The sequence below is a fragment of the Monodon monoceros genome, unplaced genomic scaffold (genome assembly GCF_005190385.1).
Source record: "Monodon monoceros isolate NGI ecotype Baffin Bay Population unplaced genomic scaffold, NGI_Narwhal_1 Super_Scaffold_22, whole genome shotgun sequence".
Taxonomy (NCBI): domain Eukaryota; kingdom Metazoa; phylum Chordata; class Mammalia; order Artiodactyla; family Monodontidae; genus Monodon; species Monodon monoceros.
Window position 1 is genome coordinate 21,948,677 of NW_021703779.1, and position 8,978 is coordinate 21,957,654.

Below are 8,978 nucleotides of genomic sequence, written 5' to 3' on the forward strand. Positions count from 1 at the left end.
TTAGCACACCTCCTTGCCCGTGCTGGTGCCCGGCAGGATGTTGAGCTGCGTGAGCTGCGCGGCGTGCTCCTTGGCCTTGAGCCTCAGCGCGGCTATGCTAGAGGCGCGTCTGTCTGCGGCCGCCGTGGCCGGGTCAGCCAGAGCGCCCGACGCCACCGCGCCCTCCACGGCCGGCGTGGGCTGTCTCAGCAGCGCGGCCGCAGTTGACGCGCTGGTCAGGGGGGCCATGGTGGAAAAGAGCCTGCAGGGAGAGCAAACAGCGCGGTCACGGCCCCGGGAGCTGCGCGCAGCGCCTCGGGCATCCTTCCCCGCCGCCTCTCCCCGGGGGAGCAGAGGGCACAGAAGAAGGGCGCAGAGGGGCGCCGCCGCTGGGGCGGGGAGTCGCAGGCCCGGGTGGGCCACGGGCTGGGGAGTAGCTGGACCCGCGGTCGGGAGGCTGGGGTGCTCTGGGAGTAGCTGGACCCGCGGTCGGGAGGCTGGGGTGCTCTGAGAGGGTTTACTGGAGCAGGGAACCAACAGAGGGGGAAAAAAAAGACAGAGGGGACAGAGCCGCGGCGGAGGCAAGCCCCGAGTGTCAAAACCCCATGGCCCAACTGCGCGGATTCTGTGCTTTCGCTTAAGAAGCGGGGTGTATTCTTAGACCAGGAGCTCCAATTGCCTGTAATACTATTTGCCAGTAGAGAAGAAGAGAGACAAAGAGAAAGAAGAGAGAAAAGAAGGGAAAAAAGGGAGAAAGGAAGGAGAACGTGGGATCAAAACTGATCAAGACCTGTGCTCCACTTTGTACTCTCTGTATAGGGCGCCTTCTCGGCCCGGGGCTCCTTTTACCTTGAAAACACCGGTCTTGTATGCCGGCCTTCCCTCCGCTGAGGCCGCCCTCCCGCGCCGGGCTGAGCTGCCAGTGCCCGGCCGACGACCGCGTGGGTGGGGGCGCCCGCCTGTAGATTTCCGCTCGCCAGGCGGCTCTAACCAGCCAGCGGCCCCGAGTCCCGGAGCGGCGACACCTCTCCCCCACCGCCTTCCCTGCGCCCCTGCAGCCTTTAGTCCCAGAGAGCCCCGACCCGCGACCTCCGCGCGTGGCGCACGGCGAAGCCCAAGCCTGGGACTCCAGTCCGCGCCACCGCCTCCGGGAGGCGCCGGGATTGCCCCGCACGGCGCCTCCGCTCTCTTCGCACTGCACCGCTGACCTGCAGCTGAGGCCCGAGACGCCCCTGACGCTCAATGCCACCACCCCTACCCCCGCCGCTTCCCCCCAGGGCTTTGGCTCCGGGCCCCCGCAAGGCCAACTCAGGGTTTCCACGATTAGAAATGAGCCCACCTGGGCTCGAGGAGCGCCTCCTGCATCTCCCAAGCCCACCCTCCACCTCTGTTATCACCTCTGTTATTTTTACCACCCGCACCGCACTCCTCTTCCAGCCTCTCCAAATCTGGCAGCCCGTACTCCAGCCGTGGTTTGCCAGCTTTTACAAGTCATTTGTTGTGAGAAGGGTAAAGGAGAGGGTGGGGAGCGAGGGGCAGAGGACTTTAACAATTTTTTCCAGAAAGAAATAAAGTGTGGCCTGGAGGGGGCCTAACATGCCCTGGTTCCACTAGGTAAACTGAGTCACTACACTTCAGTGCACTTTCTGTTTACTTTATTGGTTTGTTACAAGAAACTAATTTTACTGAGTCTTTTTTGAACATTTTCTCCAGATGATTTTTTTTGTTAAGTGGCTATGCAGTTGGATCAATCTATTATTTCTTTGTTCTCCCAAAGAGAGATCATTGAAGCTGCATTCAGTTTTATTTTCACTGCACTTTCCAACTTAATACATCTCTCCTTTGTTTCTTTGTCTGTGTGATTATACAGACTTTTAATTTCATCATTCGATGTTCATTTAAAGAAAGGGAGTTATAATATATGATGAACTGTTTCTTTTCTTTCGTTGTCTTGTGCCGCTTTGGGGGGGCCGGGAGTTGTATATATGGGGGTCGGGGGTATGGTTGGCAGTGGGTCACTTGAATGGCAAGGAAGATAGAGTCTGGGGAAGAAGAAAGAATCCTTTGCACCCAGAGGGCCCGTGGCTCCAGGGCTCCTGTGGGGGCCAGGGCTGTGTTCCTCTGGTTGCCAGGCTCTGGGGCATGAGGAAGGATTTTTGCAAAACTTGAAAAGTCATTCTGGCTCTGTGGCCTACACCTGTACCCGTTTACACACATATCACCTATGGCCTGGGCTGTTGCTGCCTTCAAATTGTACTGGTGCAGCTTTCATTGAACACTCCCAGTTTCCACGGTTGCTATTATCGTCACTGCCTTTCCCTTTGCCGCTCAGTCCCAAGTCATTCCCTTCAAGATCCACATTGTTTAAGGCAAAATTAGGGATTATTTTCTTTGGCTAAGTCGCTGAGGTTAAGCCAAAGAGAAAAGATGTGTGTAGTCCCTACCCGTCTCCAGCCTCCTCCCTGGACCCAGGCCTCTGTGCGTGTATGAGAGAGACAGACTCCCCGAAGCCGCGTATTACCTGCCGAACGCAGGGCTGATAAAGGCCGGGTGCCGGAACACGGCGGCTCCTAGGAAAGTGCTCAGGCCCAGCGGCGCCCCGCTGGGCGGCAGGCTGGCCGAGCCCGGAGGCGGAGGTAGGCTCGGGAAGGCAGCGGCAGCGGCGGCGGCAGCGGCCGTCCAGGCCGAGTCGAGCGCAGGGTGGTGCGGGGGGAAGGGGCTGGCGTCCAGGTAGGGGCTGAGCGGGTGGGTAGCGGAGAGCGGCCCGGGGAAGGGCAGACCCGGAGGATGGGTCTGTGCGCCCGCCTTCTCCCGCTTGCGCCACTTCGCCCGACGGTTCTGGAACCAGACCTGCAAAGCGGAAAGAGGCCGGGGTCGGCGAGGCTCCGGCCCACCCCCCACCCCGCCCCCGCCTCTTCCCCGTGCGCCGCGGGCCCTGCCTCTTTTCCCCTGCGGCCTGCGCCCACCTCACCCCTCTCTGGCTTCAGGTTGTTCAAGGACACGTCTGGGGCCAAAGGGTCAGTGAAAGAGGGCCCAACTTAAAGCGAGCAGGAAACACTGGGCAAGTGAACCCTCTCCAGTGGATATTTCAACCAGCCTAGTTCCTTTCCAATTTTTAAGGAAAGTAGTTTCGTGTGTTCAGAAGTGAGGAAACCAAGGTTTAAATGTCTGCGCTGCCTTTTGCTTGCTGTGTGTCTTTAAACAGGTCACTTAAACCTCTCTGAACCTCACTTTTCTAATCTGTAAAATGGGGGTAATAAAAGTTTCCTCATAAGGCTGTGATGAGGAATGAGCAAAATAAGGCATGCAGAAGTTGGCATTCAGTGGTGACTCTTGGGACCAGGCAGCCACCAAGAGAAGAATGCTTATCAGCTTTCTGCCTCAAATCAGCTATTTTTGCCTATTTCACGTGTACCCAAGAGGTGGCAAAATTCTTGCTCTGCACTGAAAAGGGAATCGGGGAGGCGGTTCATTTGATCTTTCCAGAAATATTTATTGAACGCCTATGAGCACTACACTGGGTTCTTGGGCTTGGGGAGAACTGGGAGGGAGGGAAGAAATGCCCACGGTAATTAGCAAACAGGCATACAGTTTAGGGGCCCAGTTCTCCCTGAAATGAAGTGTGGGGCACACAGCCTGCTATCTGCAGGGGCTCTATGCAGGGCCGTGTTCTGCCGAGTAAGGCACTGACTGCGGGGACCAGGTATTCAGCAATACCTGGACACAGAAACCAGAGTGTAGGATACCTGTAGACTGTGCACATATTCAGAGCTAGCTAACGGGTCCTTTATTTCTTCTGGGGATGTGGTTTAAATAGGTTATTTAAATAAGATAGTTCTAGGCTTGGGGGAGGTTTTCAGCACAAGGTATCTTGCTAATTGTTAATAGAAAGCAGTTTTAGTAGAGACCTTTACCTGAAATATGGCAGCTACCATAGTCTAAAAATAACTCCTAGGAGCATGAGATTATTTTTATGTGACCTGCTCATCACACCCACAGCTGAGAAGATATGCTCCTTCTCCCCTGAAGGCATTAATATTTTTAGGACTGGGTTTATGCCTGCACACAAGTCTAAAAATTAAGAATGAACTCCAGGGCTATACAGAGTTATATTAAAATATAATGTAAATGATCCCAGAGGAAAATGTTTAAAAAATTTTTAAGACATCTATGCCTTTCAAATATACACAGTGGGGGTTGTCGTTACTAGCACTAGTATCTAGGCTTGGTTTGACTTCTAGACAGCCACCTAGGGCAAGAAAAATCAAGAATCCAAGTCGGTTGATTACTTAAAATTCTGCCAAAGGGGGGCCCATCCATAACATTTCACAGCCCTCAAATAATCTATTTGAGAATCACAGAAACACTCCAGTGTGGAAATTCAGAGACTTGAAAAAGGAAGACTAGATGGGACCAGGCTGGGTGGGCAGCTTTTGTGTATCCAAATCTGTCTAGACAATATCCACCCCTTCTCGATGGCAGTGAAAGGAGTAAGGGTGGGGGGGTGGGGGGAACAGTGGAGGCAGAATGCCCTCAAAGAAAGTGGAAACCTTCTACAGATGGATCAGCTCTCCCGGCTCAACTGCAATTATCAAGATGTCCCCCTGCAATTCCTCATTATTGAATTAATACCTCTGAGGCCCCCCAAAGGTAAACGAAAGGACTCTAATAATTCATATTCACTTAATTACATCTTCTCCAGTGAATAGGGAGAGAGGAGAAGGGGAGGGGGGCGCTCTCTTTCTTTTTAAAAGTTATTTAACTTTCCCACGACTCGTTCCCCTGAGCTGAAAATGCAGAGTTGCTGTCACATCTCTGTTTGACAATGGAGAAATGTGTCAACAGAAAGGAGGGGACAGGCCTCATCATTAGCCCTCTAATGCAAGAAGCTGTTGTGTATTAAATGAGCCATATGGAATTTATTGTGCTTTATCAGCACCTGATTTTGACTGTAAAGTGATTCACTCAGCTCCTAACCCAGGGACATCTGTTTTCTGTTGGCCGTCGGGGCTGCCCAGTGTTGATCGTCTCTTTGGTTATGAGGCCTGGGTTCGGAAATGCACTCTGGTATGGGGCTGCAAACACCTTTAATAGCATTGCACTCACTCCCTATTAGATCAATGTGGGCTCATTGCTATAAAAAATGGGAAATCAAATAGCATTAGCCAGCTCCTTGTGCGGGCAGAGGGGAAATCAAACAGCATTTTGCCTTCAAATGGCCCTGTTTGTTCTAGCACTAAGTGGGCTTTTATGAAGCCCGATTGGGGACTTAATCGCAGCCAAATACCTGCTTGGAGCTGAGCGGATTTGTCTAACAACCAAATCCATGCTCCATCCCATTATTTCAATCAGGAGAAGTCAGTTCAGTTCGCAGATTGTTTCCTACAGGGGCTGTGGACCAGGGGGCTTCTGAACTGCAGTCTCAGGGACGCTGAAACCCCTCTTCTGATCCTGGACTCCTTCCACAAGGCTCCCAAACCTCGAAATCTTCCCCTTCAACCTCCCAGGTGTTCATATTTTAATATAGTTTTGTGTGTGAGTGTCTGGGTTTATCTTTCTGATCTGCTTTTCTTCATTTTATGAAGGGGGTCTCTCAACAACCCTCCAATCCATCAACCCATCTCTCTTCCACTCTCCCCCCAGCCCACTGCCCCTCCCTTCCTCCCTCTCTGCAGTGCAGCTCACCTGGACCCGGGCCTCAGTCAAGTCCAGCCTCATGGCCAGTTCCTCCCTATAAGAAAGCAACACACAGGCAGGAGGTCACTGCAGGCTCCAGCAACCCCCGTCAGCCCCCTTTCCCTCGCTGGCAGCCTCCTCCATTAGGATCTCACCCCACACACCTAGGCATCACCATCCCTTCAACATTGGAGTGCCTTCTATTTGACTGAAGACGTAAAAACGCAACACACTCCCAGATATAGGATGTTATCTATTATATTGTATCATATTATATTCAAGAGTGACAGGGGTGACTTCTTGAGTCTCTAAGTCTCGGATTCTCTCTCACTTCTAAGCCAGAGTTAGACAAGACACACACACACACACACATACACAGTGATTATAGCCTCTTTTGTCCTAATAGTAAATGGAAGAACTCAGCACCCAACTAAAAACATTTCTTTCGCCCTCTTGGTTTCTTTCTGCCTTCTTTAAAAAATGTTCTCTCCCCTCTCCTCTCTCTCTCTCTCTCTCTCTCTCTCTCTCTCCAGCTCTCCGCCTTTCCTTCCATCTCTCTCTCTCTGCCGCCATCCTCCCTCCCTCACCCCTTTAGGTCATACTCCCCATTACCCTCTGGAGATATGTTAAGCTTGTTAAGAGTTCAGTGGGGTAATTTTTCGATTAAACAAAATTCTGCGCACCTCCTGACTCCAGTGCCCACTACAAACCCTGCCCATCTCAGGGGAAGTCAATTTAACTGAAACCCTACCCCGTCATTGCAGTTATTACTGCGACAATTAAGGCAAATAGGAAACCATTAAGATGCTGTAGAATGGCTTACGACCTGTTTACCGAAAATACGAGCGCGCAGAGAATAGTTGGCCCTCCGCTCGCTAATATGAAAGAGCGGGGGCCGCCCCAGCCTCGGACCTGGGTCTGCACTGCTGGCAGTGCCCCTGGCCCACACCTGAAACTTCAGGATTGGGAGAAAACCGGTTCACTGGAGAGCTTCCCTCTGCCTTCTGCTACAGTGAGCATCAGCAAATCTAAAACCCCAAAACCACACTCCCGGCTGGATCCGGGCGGGAACCAAGGGGCTCTAGCTAACCCCCTGGGTCGGAAAGAGGTGAGCACGGGGTGGCGAAAAGGAGCTGCCCCTCTTCATGTACTTTGGTTCCCCTGGAGAAGCTAAAGAAGGGCAGACCTGGGTGCCAAGCGACACCACATCATTTTCTTCTTTTGAATTACACGTGTGATAAATGCAGAAAAGCAGGTCGGCCGGTTAGCTATTTGATAGACACAATTGTTTTAAAATTTATTTTCTTTTCTAAAGGTAACGAAGGGACTGGATGAAAGAGGGGAGGACCAAGTTTAGCTCAGGGGATGATCAAGTTCAGTGCCTTTGCCCCGCATCAAATCTACTCTTTTCCGTTTCTGATTAGGAGACAGTTTGGCAATTAATGGCTACACCAACTACACTTGCGAGTTGGCTCGGGCCTCCTGAACACTGAGCGATTTCTCCTCTGGTTCAAAGGGGCGGACAGCTTTCCGCTGCTACTAAAATGCACGTTGAAAAGCCGCACACGCCTCATGCGAAGGTGCTGCTCGAGCTTTGACAAGCCCAACGCTAGGCAAGCACCCATCTCTTTCTCCCTCCCCGCTGGGGAAAGTTTGCCCTAACCGTGGTTCCTCGCCGAGCCAGACCTAAGCCTTGGGGTGGGAGAGGAAGGCCCCCAGCCAGGCCGGCGCCCCAGGTAGGATGAATAAGCTGGCCTTCAGAGGCCCAGTCATCTCACAGGTACATCTTTCCCCCAAAAAAACCCGGGCGAGTGGGAAGTGGAGCGTAACTAGGAGAAAAACCCGGGTTGGACAGCCGTCCAAAGAGAAAAATTCCCCCAGCTGTTCCGTCTACTGCCTGCCAGACTTCCAGCAATCAATGCCAGCCCCTGTGAACCCGCGTACATTAAACCAACACTGGGTTTAATGTGTGTGGAGGGAGAGAGGGCAGCGATGAGAAGGGAAGATTACGGCCGGTGCCTCCACAGTTGTACAGATACCAAACACTGCCCCGTTTTGACTTCCTTCGGTTATTTCAGGAGTCCTCAAATGACAGAACTCGGATCTTTTTAACGGCCTTCTCCGCAGGCACGGGCAGCTTTACTGCGAACTGCGTTAACTGATACCCAGCAGGCGCCCGGGGCATCAGGCAGGGATGGCGATCGCACCACACGGTGGCCCAAAATAGCCCCTGTTTAGCTCTGGCGGCGAGGGCCGGCAGCGCTTCCTGCGCCTCGCCTGGGACCTGGCCCGGACTCCGGGCCGTAGCGCCCGGGGCCCTGAGTGTGTGCGCAAGGGTGCGCACGTCTCCAAGGTGGCGTGTTCGGGAGGCCTTTGGAAAGGCCGTTTCTTTTTCTCTAAAACTCGTAATTTGAAAAAATTAAACTGGAGAGACCTTGGGAAGGACCAAAAACAAAAAACATCCCAGTCTAAACTTAAGGCCCGGAGTAGGGGAGAGGAGGGGAGTAGTTTTTGGTCAACGGGGTGGGTGCATTGGGAGGGCGCGCCTGGGTAGAGTCCAGGAGCGGAGTCCCTGCCCCAGCCCGGGGCCCCTGCCCGCCCACCTTCCCTCTCCCGGACCCACTCGCTCCCTCCAGCCGCTGCCGCTGCGACCACCCCTCGCGCGTACCTGGTGAAGACGTCTGGGTAGTGCGTCTTCTGGAAGGCCCGCTCCAGTTCCTCCAGCTGGTAACTGGTGAACGTGGTGCGGTAGCGCCGCTGTTTGCGCTTCAGCAGCCCCTCCTCTGAGTCGCTGCCCGCAGACAGGCACACGCTATCCTCGCCGTCCTTGCCCTCAGCGTCCTCTGGGTGCAGCAGCAGCTCCTCCTTGGGCGACAGCTCCCCGCCCTCAGCGGCCACCGCGGCGGCAGCGGCGGTGGCCACCGCTCCGGTGGCGGCCACGGCGCAGCGCCGCGGTTCCTTGATCAGCGCGCGGGCGTCGTCCTCCAGCAGCTCCTCCTCGTCGTCTTCCAGCAGCTCCTCTTCCTCGTCCTCGTCCTCTTCATCCTCCAGCAGCTCCTCCTCCTCGTCCTCGGCGCCCGTGCCGCTACTCGCCGCCGGGGCGCCGCCGGGGCCACCGGCCGCGCCGAGGCGCTCGTCCGGGTGCGCGGCGCCCCCCGGGCCGCCCAGCTCGTCCAGCGCGGGCGGTGGCGGCACGAAGGGCGCCCCGTTTTCGCGGTACGACTTGCTGCGGCTGATGCTCACCTGCGGCGCCTGGCTGATCTTGAGCGTGTCCCAGGCTGCGGCGGCCGCGGCCGCGGCGGCCACGGCGGCCCCCGCGCCGT

General features: G+C 54.6%; 1 protein-coding gene across 1 annotated transcript in view; it reads right to left on the reverse strand.

Annotated features, from left to right (window-relative positions):
• The window catches only part of ARX (aristaless related homeobox), an 11,136-nt gene continuing 2,158 nt past the window's right edge, over positions 1-8,978 (reverse strand). The window contains exons 4-7 of the mRNA XM_029240155.1: positions 8,324-8,976; positions 5,665-5,710; positions 2,501-2,829; positions 1-241 (exon numbers count right to left, since the gene is read on the reverse strand). Of these exons, the coding sequence (XP_029095988.1) occupies positions 1-241; positions 2,501-2,829; positions 5,665-5,710; positions 8,324-8,976 (1,269 nt within the window). The remainder of the gene's footprint in view (positions 242-2,500; positions 2,830-5,664; positions 5,711-8,323; positions 8,977-8,978) is intronic.